This window comes from Falco cherrug, chromosome 2 (assembly GCF_023634085.1).
Source record: "Falco cherrug isolate bFalChe1 chromosome 2, bFalChe1.pri, whole genome shotgun sequence".
Lineage (NCBI taxonomy): Eukaryota > Metazoa > Chordata > Aves > Falconiformes > Falconidae > Falco > Falco cherrug.
In genome coordinates this window covers 12,518,459-12,532,095 of record NC_073698.1, presented here as the reverse complement: position 1 = coordinate 12,532,095, position 13,637 = coordinate 12,518,459, and the positions used below count along the sequence as shown (strand labels likewise).

The following is a 13,637-nucleotide window of genomic DNA, read 5'->3' as shown; positions in this document are numbered from 1 at the left end:
CGGTAAGGAATTTTATATTGGACACGCAGGCCTCTTCCTTCAACACAAATACATTTGTTTCAATCAAACTAACCATAAGGAATATTAATCTATTGTACAAAAGTATAAATCTGGGCAAACTATCAAGCAGCTAATTTTATTAGAGGGTGAAGAAGCTGGAAGATGAACGCTATTTAAGCCCTGTGGCACTCTACCACCTCATGCTGGGACCATGCTTGATCTGCTCCGGATTTGAAACCCATGTTTCATGTTACACTTCAGGACAGCACATATAGGAAAACAGGATTTGGGATCTTCACATTCAACTTTCATCCCAGGAATTCAAAGCAGTCAGCCTGCCCTGCTGCATTGTGTTTTCTACCCACCCCCTCCAATGGAGGACAAGATTATGCTGAACCCACCAGAAAGCTGGCAAGAAAAATTTACTTAACAGCTCTCAACACTTGTCTACACCAGCTTCTCCCTGCAAAATGCTGGAGGTGCATTTTAAAAGTACTTTCCTATATTGCATTAATTCTTAGTAAAGAAGGACTTTGTTTAATATACTGTAAATTCTCTTCAAGTACATACAAGGTATCCTTCAAGTCAAAAAATACTGTTTCACTGTGCTACCCTTGCATACATGTGCCCAGACAGATGTTTTTTCCCTAACAGACTCCAGCTAATAACTGTATCTATCTTCTGGTAGGTCACTGCCACATCCCATTATGAATAGTTCCCAAAAGGCTTCTCTGCTGCAATTTACAGTTGTAATCTCACAGCTTCCTATCCATTGCCTCTGACTGTTGTACTTCAACAACACTGAGGACATTACACCCATACTCTGGCTGGGTAGAAGAAAGAGGAGATGAGGCAAAGAGCCTGCTTCAGTGCTTCACAAGCAGGCTTTTTGAGTTGTCAGGCTGGGTAGGTACACCAAGAGTAGACCAGTCTTGACCCTGCTTTGAAGCAGAAACATTAGGCAGAAAGATACACTCAATCTGTGCCACCTCTTCCCTACACTCACATGGGACCCCCAGCTTTTCACACATTATACCTAAGCATCAACTTATCTGACCAATTTAACGACCATCTCAATACATTGCAAGCTGCTTTTTCTCCTTGCTGTGATATTGTGGAGTAGTAACATGGACATACTTCAAAGACATTCCTTGTTCCTACAGAATGACCATAGCTGACAGAAGAAAATATATCCCGTTACGGCAGTGAGAGCCTTATTTGGCTGCAGGAGACTTGCTGAAAACAAGATTGGCTCCTGTACCACATCCCTTGTGGCATTTCCAACAACTTCTCTTACACAGGTTTGCACTTCCCAATGGTGGCTCTTCACTCAGAGCTGCTGATTCCAGATGCTGTCTGGTGACCATGCCTTTCTTGAAACCTGCGGGATTTCCTTAGCCTCTTGTCAGTCTTGCAGCTCTGAACATGGCAAGTGTACGGAGGAGCTCTGTCATCCACTGTCCATGGGCATGGCTGTACGCCACGGCAGCTGCTACAGTTACCCTCGAACCAGCTGATTAACCAGGATGGGGCATCAGAGTCACCTCTTCTGCTCATCCAGCTCAAGATGGGACTTGGCTAATCTAGTGCCCTGATCTTCCCAAAAGGCTGCTGGGGCAGCAAGGCAACGGGCTAAAGAGCGGGATGGGCCCATTATGCCCTGCCACTCCGCCCGGAGTGTCCAGCAGAAGGAATCTAAAATGAGGAAAGGACCTTGTTGCCTGTTCCAAAGACCTTTCAGCAGCTGGTTTCCACCCTGTAAGAATAAGCAGAATGAATAAATAGAGCTCGTTCACTCCATGCAGCCAGCTGGGAGGTTTTCCACAGCTTTACTAAATTCTCTGCACATTAAAAAGGGCCAGGTTGCCAGGTCCAGATACTGACAGTTCCCTCCAGAGGAGCAGCAAAGCAACCATCCATCCATGAGTCCACTCATCCCTCTGGCCAAGCCTTGCTGCAGCCCTCTGCAGCTGTGGTTTGACACCGACTAGGCTGGGCCAAGGCAGGCCTGGAGCAGCAATGCAGAACTGGGAAATGAAGCATTTCTTTCCATGCTCACTGGCAGGTCTCCGTGAGGAAAAAAAAAAAAAAAAAAAAAAAAAAGAAAAAAAAAGACAGACACAAACGCCAAAAGAGCTCATTCCAATCTTCTCTTCCAGTTTTGCTCACAAATGGCAAGCACCCGACAGCTCTCCAGAGTCTGGGCCACATCAGCACCAAGAAAAGGCTGAGAAGCTGCAGGAGGTCATGCCTGAGTCTCTGAGTCTGTTTTCTCACGTGGTGATTAAGAGATTCTGCACTGGAATTAATAATTATGGTCAATTGTAACATATTTGACAAATGGTTCAGGGTACAGAGTTTCTCATGGTCACTGACCTAAGCAGGGATGCAGAAAGGTTTGGTGCTCTAATTGTCAGAGGAAGTCACCAAATCTCCATTGAAGCTCATGATGGCCTTCCTTACCCTACAAAGTATCGCAGGCAGCTTAAACTTGGTCTGATTTACATCTTGGGCATTTCCATTTGCATGTCGTGACGTAGAAGTCAGGGGAGAATGTGACCTTCATGTCTTGAAAACTGATATCAGATTTCCCACGCTACTTTCCTTCAGAGGGTAGGGGGAAGTCAAGCAAAACAGACTCGTTTTTCTATACAACACTGTTTCTTCAGGATGCTGCTCCCTGTGCAGGTGCCCTTGGCTCTGGGTACATGGGGGAAGCAGCTCCCCAACCTCCCTGCGTGTAGCTGATGGCTGTGAAATGAGGTCTCTTTCACTCACTCCTCACTTCTGCCTCTGCCCTGATTACTTCCTGTCTTAACATTGAATGGTTCTTCGTCTGCCCAAGACCCCATTCTCAGAAACACCTATTGCAGGCATTTTCTTTGGCTGGATTAATTTGATGGGAATATTTCTTTGCCTGGGATATTAAGGACAGATATATAGATATACACAAAAGTATGTGGCACATCCACTGAATACTCCCATGAAGCGTGAGGGTCTATCAACATACGGTCAAAACTATCCACACTAATGGGTGCAGAGCCACAGGGATGGGCACAGACCCCAATCTGCCTCAGACACTTGAAAAAACAGCCCCTTGGAGGAACCTCTGCTCTGACAAGGCTGCCTCTAAGTCCAGAAATCCCAGGAAAACACACAAAATTCTCAGGACTTCACCAAAACATTTTTTTCCCATGATGTGCTGCATCATAAACTTTCTCTCTGCCCTAAGCCCTTGAAAATGCCTTCAGTCTTCCTGCCTCTCCCTTTCCACAGCATCTCTCATCCTCCTCCTGCCTGGTTGTTCGCTCACCTATATGGGTCCATACGCCTTCATTGGTCACTGTTTCATGTCTTTCCTTAAAAGAACCTTTTTATCTGACAAAGCATCACATAATTATCATGAAACTAACAGGCTGTGAGTTCTCTCCTACCCCTGATACAACAGTAACATTTTTCTTAGGCACAAATGCCTAGCACTTAATACTTTGAGGCACGCGGCCTGGCATTGCCTATTACTATTACAAAAAATAAAAGTTTTTGTCACCTTTGGTCTTCATCTCAGAGCACATGACCACTCTGCCCTGTTGCACTGCTAATGGGAGAGCTCTGAATGTCCTGCCTTGCCAGACCTATTTTTCAGGGAGTTTTTCCTGTTACTGGAGTTTAACCACAGTATTAATTCTGTGTTTGCAGTACTACCAAGCACAAGTGTTAAAAAAACGTTAACAGTTGTATCTTTCCTTCTTCATCCCATCATGAGACTGGCTTAAAAAAGATAACTTTTAGGAATCTGCTGATGTTGGAGTCTTTTTATGTAATTTGGGTTGGGGGTGTTAAGGGTCATGTTTTCAAGCTGTTTCCCATAAACATAGGAACTAGAAATCTACTTTTGCTTTCCTAATGAAAACTAAGATGTGCATTTACTAATCTGACTTAATAAGCTACTACCCTTATGAAAAAAACAAACATGAGTTTCATGAAAAATTGCAACAGCTGATGGGAGCACATGTAAGTACTATTTTTTCTCATCTTGTAAAAATGACTATTTCAGTCTTAGTAGACAAGTGTACACATGGCAGCTAAAACAAGCTGCACTCCTCCTCTCAGTTTTCTGCCTAAGCATCCCATTAAAAGATGTGAGGAAGGTACAGACCGTGCTTGCAAAACCTCCATGTTGGCAGTGAGGTGCAACGCCAGTCATGGTCTGCCCCTGGATATATAATATCCTTTATATATATATCTATCTATATATATATATGACTCAGCATATAAATGGAGTCAGTAACAGAGGATTTCCAAGCAAAACCTTTTATGGGCTCTCAGAGGGATGTTTTAGGCTGAAACTCTGATACCAAGGTCATTACTGCCTGTGCCCCAGCAGCCCAAAGAACACAACTGAAGAGAACCTGTTTTACACGTGCCCATTTTTCTATTCCTGGAAGCACTCTGCATTACATTAGTAACATTTAGCTCTCTGGCCTAGCCAGGAGACTCTCCAAGCATCCCAACTGTCTTATGTGATAGGATCCGAAAAGCTATATTTGTTCGTAAGCTGTGAACCGATAGCAGCAATATGCTGAGTGCACAGCACAAAGTTTTATTGCTAGATATTTATCAGTAGAAGCACAGAGCATGTTTATGTGCTGGAAAATGACTCAAACTGAGTCCATCCTTGCGGTTTAACTCCCCCTTGTAGCTACCAGTATATGGGAACATTGCCAGGCAATGCCAAGGCTGCCAAGACAGCAGATCCCAGTCTGCAATTTGCACTGTGCAACTTACCCTGTCTGAACTTTTCCCAAGGATGAAAAGACTTACATAGCAATGCTATTTTCTTAACAGATCATCCCCTTGGATTCGCAGCAGTATCTCCACACCCTTGTGGCATCTGCTAATATGGCAAAGCTAACAGAGTCATGGAAAAGGTCATTAGCTTCTCTTCTGGTTTGTGCACACATCCACTAAATTATCAGCAAAGTTGCCACGCTGGCACCATGACTGCTGGTGGGAGCTAGGAGAAGGCCCTCCTGCATTTGGAGCAGCTGGTGGATGTTGCAGGGCTGGTGGTGAGGCACGCTGAGTGGTACTGCTAATGGAGGTGGCTGGTTCTCCACTTAAGGATCTGCAGTTGCAGCTCATCTTCCAAGGAAGCTCTTGGTGCAATAAATGAAACAGAAGGATTAGCTGTACACAGAGGTTAGTTTCAGTGGCATTTAAGCCCACGAGGTACTGCACAGCTCCCAGGTGGTCAAGCCCTTCTGGAAGCATGCTGAAGATGCTCAGGATACAAGAGAAGCCACACGCTGTCACGCAGCAACCAGCTGCTTGGGTCTTGATCTGGATGGTCACATGCAGCCATCAGCACGTGGCAGGGAAATGCTGCAGCACTGTGCCTAGTCATTATGGGAGCCTAAACTTTGTTTGAAATAGATGCTTTTCACAGCATCAGCAGTTGTAAAATCTTTGCCTCTTCAGTCCTTTGTGAAAAGTATGGTCCAGCTCTGCTCTCCACCCTGTTAGTCGAACCATGGCCCTGACAAGTCATCAGAGGTTGCTCTGGGCTTTTCCCAGCCAAGAGAAGAATCTGGCTTCTCTAAAAAGCATGCATCTCTAGAGATGATCCCTGCAAGCAACACTTCACAATGTCAGATAAATATTTATCAAAAATAAGCTAAGTTGTGTTACCATTAACTCCCATTGCCTGGTTCTGGTGCTCAGAGAGAAAAAAAAATGGCCTAAACAATCCAGTCCGCAGCTTAAGTAAGAGTATGTGACGAGCTAGCTGAGTAAAACCAAGCCATAAGGACAACAACAACTAATAGAAATATTCACCTCCACTCCATCACATACATATGTGTACGTATGCGTGTATAAGTATATATATATATATATGTAGCTTCAAAACAGATTAGCACAGTACTCACTCTGAGTGACATAAAGGCCCTCTGTTGACTTATCTTCATGTCCATCAAAGTCTCTGCTGGCAAGCTGCCTATTGGCTGTCTCCAGTCGTTCTGCAAAAAACAGGAAATACTTTAAGTATAAATATATGTATATAAAATTTTAGGCCAACCAAGAAAATAAGATGCATGCCAGCAGAGCAGTATAAATAGACTCTCTGAAGGAGGACATTAAAATGGAGGCTGACATATACATAAAAGACGAGGCCCTTTGACCTCTTCCATGAAGCTGTGTCATTCAGATTTACAGAAGCTAGGGGAAAAGCCTCTACCATTAGCAGCCGACATGCTCAGGCAGTTAATCTCTCACACTGTCCAAAATGCACAAGGCATTTGCAATCTGAACTACCCAGCTTTGCAAGGGGATGGGTGCCTTCCTGCAGTGGAGTGCTGCCCTGGTGCAGTGAGACACCCTGGGGGAAGGCAGCCCCCAGCCCAGTGACACCAATCCTTGCTCTGGGAGGAGAGCAGCTTTCTGGAGCCAGAGACAGCCTTTCCTAGGCAGGTCCTGCCTTCAAGTGCCTCCCTCCCCCAAAAAGACCATGTGAGCCTCCTTGCACTATTGCAAAAAGCATGAGCCAGATTGCAGAAGGCACCTCACTGCACAAAGAGCTACCACACTACCCCTATCAGGAACTTGGACAGGTAACAGCTACCCAATATATCCTGCTTTCTCAAAAGGATATACCCTCAGTTTTATGCTTTTAATACAAAAAAGAGATATGCTTTGCTACTTGCTACTGATTTGTGAAGGCACTGAACTTTGAGATTTATGGGTTGCACAGCATTGCTCTATATTGCAACTTGCTCTTCAGCTTGTTAGAGCTGGACAAGACCTTGGAACTGGTGGGCCTGCTGTCAAATCAGTATTTGCAAGCACTAAGCACAAAGGCACCATCTGAAGCTGACTCTCATATTTTGCCAGAAGGTTTCCTTGCCACCAGGAGGGTGACAGCAATTTTGTCTCATGCCAATGAGCAGGGCCTGATTCTCAAGATGTTTACCTATAACACAGGTGAAGCTACTCCTCTAAAGCCTGCTGCTCTGGAGCTTGTGAGAAATGAAACACCATGTCAACCACAGGAAAAAAAAACCCACACAAGCAAGAGTAACATACCACGGAGATCCCTGTTGAAGTCATGAAGTCTCCTAATTTCTCCTTCGAGTTTGTTTCTCATTGCCTTGTCCAGAGACTCCCTTTTAGTGGTGGTCTTGACCAAGCCCTCATAAGCTTCTGAAATCCTCTGAATCTCTATTTCAAACTGAAAGGAGAGAGAGCTCCTGTTAAAGCCGAGCAGGAACATGTTGCATCCCAGTGTTTGCCCAGAGTGTTCTGATGCTGTGTGGGGGTTGGGGCAATGCTCGTGCCAAGTGTCACACCAGCCACCAGCTCTACAATGACCAACCTCCCCAGCAGAGGACAGAGTGAAGCTCTGGCAGTGCTGGAGGTTCCTACAGTTGGAATCCCTGCAAACACCCTGTGGGGTAGCTTGCCATGCCACAATGCCCCCATGACACCTTGCTGGAAGCTCCCAAAAAACCCTGGGGTGGGCTGGACTTGATGTAACTGCTTGGTTGCCTTTCCTCTACAACTGAGGTGGCTTCTTTAACCCCATCCAGCAGGAGTAACGAAGGAAACTGTATTTGTGTGGACCATATTCTTTCCTCGAAAGGGTTGTAAGAGGCAGGACTTACTATTCTGCCAGATCCCTGATCCAAAACTTAGCTCTGAGCTCTGCAGGCCACCAGAAGTGGTTTAGGCTCAGCTCTTGACCTCACGGCAGTTTTAAACTATTGTGGTCTACTCCTTTCCATCCTTGACTGAAGACTGCTCTATACAAGAAGAAACTCTCTGTAACAGACAAAACCAATTGGTTTGGGTTTTCAATTTTCTTAACTTCATCTCCTTAAAATCTGGCAAACTGCAGGCAGGGTATGCAGAGGAAGCCCTTAGCAGTGAACCTGCATCTTAAGACCTGAGCCCAGAAGACTGACAGGAAGATAGTCCTGGGCAAAGTTTTGCTGTTCAGGTCAATCCATCCAGCTCTTCTAATAAGCTAATGTCATGTTGAGTGTTACAGCTTTGCTAAAATCATTGCTGCAGGAATGAATAACACTGATGTGGAAATCTGCTCCTGCATGCCTGGCCCTTGTGTTTGTAGAGAAAAGCTTGATAATGAGCACAGGCTGGAAAACCATGATATATATATATAGCCTCCCACATACCTTTCTAATTCTGGCACCTTTTTAGCCTCTTGAATTGTGGATGGGACAGTTTCATGATTTGTGAAACCAGGGTGCAAGCCCACCTCCACTTGCTTTGGAGGTAGGTCCCTCTCCAGGGGTCATTAAGCTTTAAGTGTAATTTGCCAGCTGCAGCACTTGCAGAATAAAAGCTTCAGGGATTCTGGAGCTGTCACCCTACTGTCTGCGTAGGAACCTGCAGCCAGGCTCCAGCAGCCTGGACCTGCGCTTCTCACAATGCTAGTGCCACTCTGTCTGGATACGGCCCATGAGCAAGCAGCACCTCCAAACCACGCAGCGAGGAAAGCCTGGCAAAAACTCGGGAAACTCGTGTTACCCTCCCCGATTTCTGCTTTCAGCTTGCTCAGGCACAAAACCTGAAACAAGTGTTATGTGCAAAGCCCACAGTGTGGCCGCCATGACAGCAGCAGCTTTGCTGGGTATCACATCACATATCTCACTTGGTGGTGATTTAACAGTTCACAGGCATTTCACACACATACAAGCCACTCCCCTACATGCATAAGATTAAAAGGTACCGTATGTAGATTAGTTCTCAGCTGACAGCTCTCCACAGCTCCAAGAAGAGGATGACCTGTTGAACTGGCCATATCCCAAGCTATGACACTCCTTGGATGCACTACAAACTTAGTCAGATTATTCTGGCCTTCCATTCTGTTTTGTTTAAAACAGGAGCTCCAGGAAGCCTCGTTACATTTTCCCTAACCTTACCTAGAAAAGCTGGTCCTTCTTCCCCACCTTGCTGATGCATGGCCAGACACCAAGCATATTCCCACCACAAGGACCACACACTCAGAGGAACACTGCATAAATCCAAATCTGTTTGAAATTCAGCCTGAACCTTACAGTGGTTCAAAAAAAAGTCAATTAGTTTTATTTTGCCTCATATGCATGGCAACACAAGCTTGTACAAAGCCTCACCAAAAAGTCTGAACTTTTTTGAGAAAATCACCTTGAGCACTGTGTGCAGTCCTGGGCCGCACAATATAAGAAGGGTGTGAAGGTGCTTGAACGCATCCAGAGGAGGGCAACAAAGCTGGTGAAAAGGAAAGAATGTCCTATGAGGAGCAGCTAAGGATTTTGGGCTTGTCTAGTTTGGAGAGAAGGAGGCTGAGGGGTGACCTCATTGCTCTCTGCAGCTCCCTGAGGAGGGGAAGAGGAGAGGGATGTGCTGAGATCTTCTCCCTGATATCCAGCGACAGGATACATGGGAATAGTTCAAAGCTGTGTCAGGGGAGTTTAGACTGGACATTTGGAAGCATTTCTTTACCGAGAGGGTGGTCACTCACTGGAACAGGCTTCCTAGAGCGGTGAATGATGCCCCAAGCCTGTCAGTGTTAAGAGGCCTTTAGACAATGTCCTTAACAACATCTTTTAATTTGGTCAGCCCTGAACTGGTCAGGCTTGGACATGATGATTGTTGTAGGTCCCTTCCAACGGAAATATTCTATCCTATTCTACGACTATGACCTACAATCAAAAATCTGTTTCATGTGAATCTTCCACAATCAACATGAATTAGTTACTCCAATAACAGTGTAATTTCAGCTACTTGGTTCTGTTGCAGCTTTTTCCTTAGATCAGTGTGACCTCTGCTAGCAAAAGTTGTCTCTTCCTATAAGTATTTAGAGGCTGCATTCAAGCTACTTTGGATTGCTCTCCTCAACTATTTAAGCAGATTGAGAGTTTCCTTGAAAGGAAGGTTTGGCTTAGCAAAAATAATTTTTAAAGCACTTCCCTCAATCCTTAACTACACAATCCCAACCAGACACCGTGCTCAGCTGGGTGCCCTGACACCTGCAGTTCCTGTGCCTCCTCTCTCCCAGGCGAGCCACTATCTGCAGGAGAAGATGCCTGCTCCAGAGAGCTCGTACCACAGTGAAGCAGATTTGCCAACATGGCAGGGGGGTTCCACAGCCCAATAGTCCTACCCAATGCTGCTGGGCTCTGCTCTGCCCGTTACCTGCTGTTACTTCCCAAAACACATCACCACGCAAGTCTCCTGCAGCCCTGAAGGCAAAGACTTGCTGCAGAAAAAGAATCTCCATCAGCACTGAACAAAATTAAAGGAGCGCAGAAGAACAGCCATAAATTGTGTTGGCACTTCTCAGCAGCTCTGGGTTTTCCTTCCCCTTCTTCTACAGAGGGAAAAAAGACAGTTTAGCATCTTCTCTGCCTAGTAGCTCCTAGAGCTGACCCACTCAAACAACCCCCACACACAGCACAGGGAATGGCCAGCCCAGCCTGGCAATTAAACTTCAGCAAGGTAACACTGCCCAACAACAACAACAAAAAACAACAGAGAAGAGAAAATAATGCATTTCTTTTGCAAAAAAAAGCTCAGAATTAAATGCACACAACCCCTGTTCCCCCCAACTCTTTTTAGCTAAGAAAACCAGACAACTTGTCAAAGAGCACAGGGTTTAATGACCACCTTGTACCTCTCTGCAAAAAGTCTGTTCAGACATGACTGAAAATTTGACAACCCCTAGGGCTGGTCTGTTCTTATGAATGTCCAGGGAGCCCTCTGATTTTCTCCAATTTCTTCTCCTATTCTGTAATGAATAAAAGTGATGGGAGGGTGGCCCTAGCTAGAATAAAATTATTATGCACAAGACAGACAAGAACTACTACTCCTCATGACCCTTCGACTTCCAACAAGAGGGAAGAGTTTTCACCCACAGAGTATGTAATTTAACTCACTTTCACGCTTTCAGAGGTGAAGTTCAGCTGAAACTGTGGGAACAGAGAAGGACCTGCCCTGTCCTTGTGTTCAAACACAGGAAAAACAGCATGGGAGGGATACTGTGTGTAAAGGCTTTGGTTCATGACATTTTCCCAAAGAAAGAATGCACTTGAGCATGTGTTTCACTTTAATACTCCGCTTACATTCCCTCAAAGTCAAGGCGACTAGAGTCTACACTCCGTTGACTGAAGTGAGACTTCAGCCCATGCCTGAATACCTTTCTGTTGGTGTCTGATGCAATCGACTTGCGGGGCATCCAAGATAAAGAAAGCCATTTCCCAGAGTGTGAAAGGAAATAGGAATATTTTTAGGGCATTGCACTCAAATACCTTTTACTGAACAACGCGGCTTTTGTAAAATTAATAGCTGGAATATTTCTTTTTGCCCACAAATGCCTCAGGGAAATTGGCATTAAAACCTTTGCAGACCTCTTCACAAATAGTTAACATTGCTGCAAAAATTTCTCAACTACATTTACTAAATTCTGTGAATAAACTCAACTTATCTGGTTGCAGAGGAGGAGGCTGAAAAGACAACAGCAGCTACAAAACAACAGGTCTTTTTTCTAACCAGCTTCAACAGACTGTCACAGATTTTTCCCAAAGCTGAGGCTGGGACATGGTCTCTCAGAGCTACCTCTTCTCCTGTGACTGGTGTCTCCAAGAACACTCCGATCCCACACAGCACATAAAAAACTGAGCTCCTATTTAGAATCCTGAATTCAGAGAGAAAAGACCTGCAGCCTAAGCCCCTTCGTGTATAAGCAGTGGGAAGACATAAATGAAACAGCAGTGTAGGATCCTAAATAACTCATTTGATCTGGGCCCTTGGGACCCAAAGCCCACAGATCTGGGGAGCATTTCTGCTTTTGCTCCAGTGAGCTCTCATTTTTAAGCAACTTCTAATTCGTTTGATTTGACTCTTCATCTTGTCACCCGAGGCAGTGTGCAAGACATCACCCTGCTCCACTGAAAATGCCAGCTTGCATATAGAAAAGAAGGTGCAGGATCTCTTTGGAAAAAAAAAAGGGGGCTGAGCAAAATCTTTACCAAATGGTTCCTTCAGATAAGGGGGCAGTGCTTTTTGAACCAATGTGTTCAAAGGTGGTTGTCTTAACATCACCTTTTAGAAACCCATAGAGCAGTCACTGAAAGCCTCTCAGATGACCAAGTTAATGCATTTCCAAAAAATGGGCAATCCCACCGATGGCTGTTACACTTCCAAAGAGTGTGAAGTGCCAAATGAGCATATTGTGGTGGAGAAGACCACTTGAGACAGATGTGGCCGTGCTCTTCAAATGCTTCTCACCCCACTGCTCTACCACCTGTGTAGACGGTGCAGGACCCAGCTGCAGCAGAAACAGACACTGCCTATGGGAGACTTGCAGGGAAAGCTGCGGAGAGGCCAGCGTAGAAGGATGGAAGGGGCCAGTCCCCAACTGAGAGGCATGCGACGGGCTGCCCCATTTCGTCCTAAAGGCAAGGGAGCCCACAGGCCATGGAACACAGGATTACACTTCTGGGAGACCACCATGGAGAGGCATTGGTTAGAGATGGCCACTGGTGCATCCTCATTGCAGTGACAGGACTATGAACAGCTTGAAGGACCCAAATGCAGGACCACCAAGGTGGCTACCCTGCCCAGGCCCCATCCCCACCTCTCCACATACCTTCTGCAGCTTGTCTGCCTTCTCGTAGTACCCCTCCAGCTCCTGCCGCAGCATGTGGTTCTCCTCAGAGAGCATCTCTACCATCTGCTGTGCCCGCTCCACGATGGCAAATGCATCAGGCGTCAGCTGCTGGCCTGGTGGCATCGGTGTCTGGGCAGCGGCAGGGGCCGGCAGTGGGGGCAAGGCGCCCGGGAGCAGAGGGCCGGTGGTGGCAGTGGTGGCCTGCGAGGACATGGGGCTGTGCTGCTGGGCTGGCGGCGGTGGGAAAGGTGGTTGGCATTGTCGGCTGTGGGAGAGCACACACAGGGGAGGCGTTAGAGCCGTGCACCCTTGAAATGCACACAGGAGCTTTCACCTAATGACTGCATGGTTTATTAATAGTTATAACTGTATGGTCATGACTCCAGTCCTTAGTCACTCCTAAATACCAACAATCACAGCAGGGACTGGGCAAATTGTCTCCTCGCCTGCTCTTGACAGTGATGTATACATCTGGCATGAACGGATAAAAGAAGCATTGACTCAAAACCAGCATTTTTGCCTAGGTGGGCAGCTAATATTTCAGCAGCCAGCCAGCCCCTCCCTGCCCCCCCTTGCCACAAACCCCACTGCTGAGAAGCGTAAATCGGCAGGCTCGCAGGAAACACAAGGGATGCATTACTCACCCTTTGAACAGCGCTCCCTGCCTGGAGGAGACCGGCTGATCGGCCGAATTGGGAGGTGAGAGGAAGTGATGGGAGCAAAGCTGCATCCCCGAGTGGCTTTAGCAAGCGGCAAAGGGAAGGGCTTCTGCAGAGCTGCTGGCGGCACAGCTCTGGTCAATCACGGCGAGCCATGAAACCCATCTTCCAGTGCAAGACCTCATTGTGTCACTCCCTGACTAACGGCATCCATCACCCACTGGGCTCATGTCAAGGAAGGTGAAGAAGTGAGCGGGCGGTGGACCTGCATGTGGGATAGGCTTTCTGATGGCAGGTGGCTCTTTAATCCACCC

At 46.3% G+C, this 13,637-nt stretch overlaps 1 protein-coding gene across 2 annotated transcripts in view; it reads right to left on the bottom strand.

Moving 5' to 3' along the window:
• The window catches only part of AMOTL1 (angiomotin like 1), a 61,186-nt gene that overhangs the window by 20,813 nt on the left and 26,736 nt on the right, over nucleotides 1-13,637 (bottom strand). For both annotated transcript variants that reach the window (XM_055702605.1, XM_055702606.1), the window contains 3 exons: nucleotides 12,644-12,929; nucleotides 7,081-7,225; nucleotides 5,928-6,017 (listed from right to left, as the gene is read on the bottom strand). In XM_055702605.1, coding sequence (XP_055558580.1) covers nucleotides 5,928-6,017; nucleotides 7,081-7,225; nucleotides 12,644-12,929 — 521 coding nt within the window. The remainder of the gene's footprint in view (nucleotides 1-5,927; nucleotides 6,018-7,080; nucleotides 7,226-12,643; nucleotides 12,930-13,637) is intronic.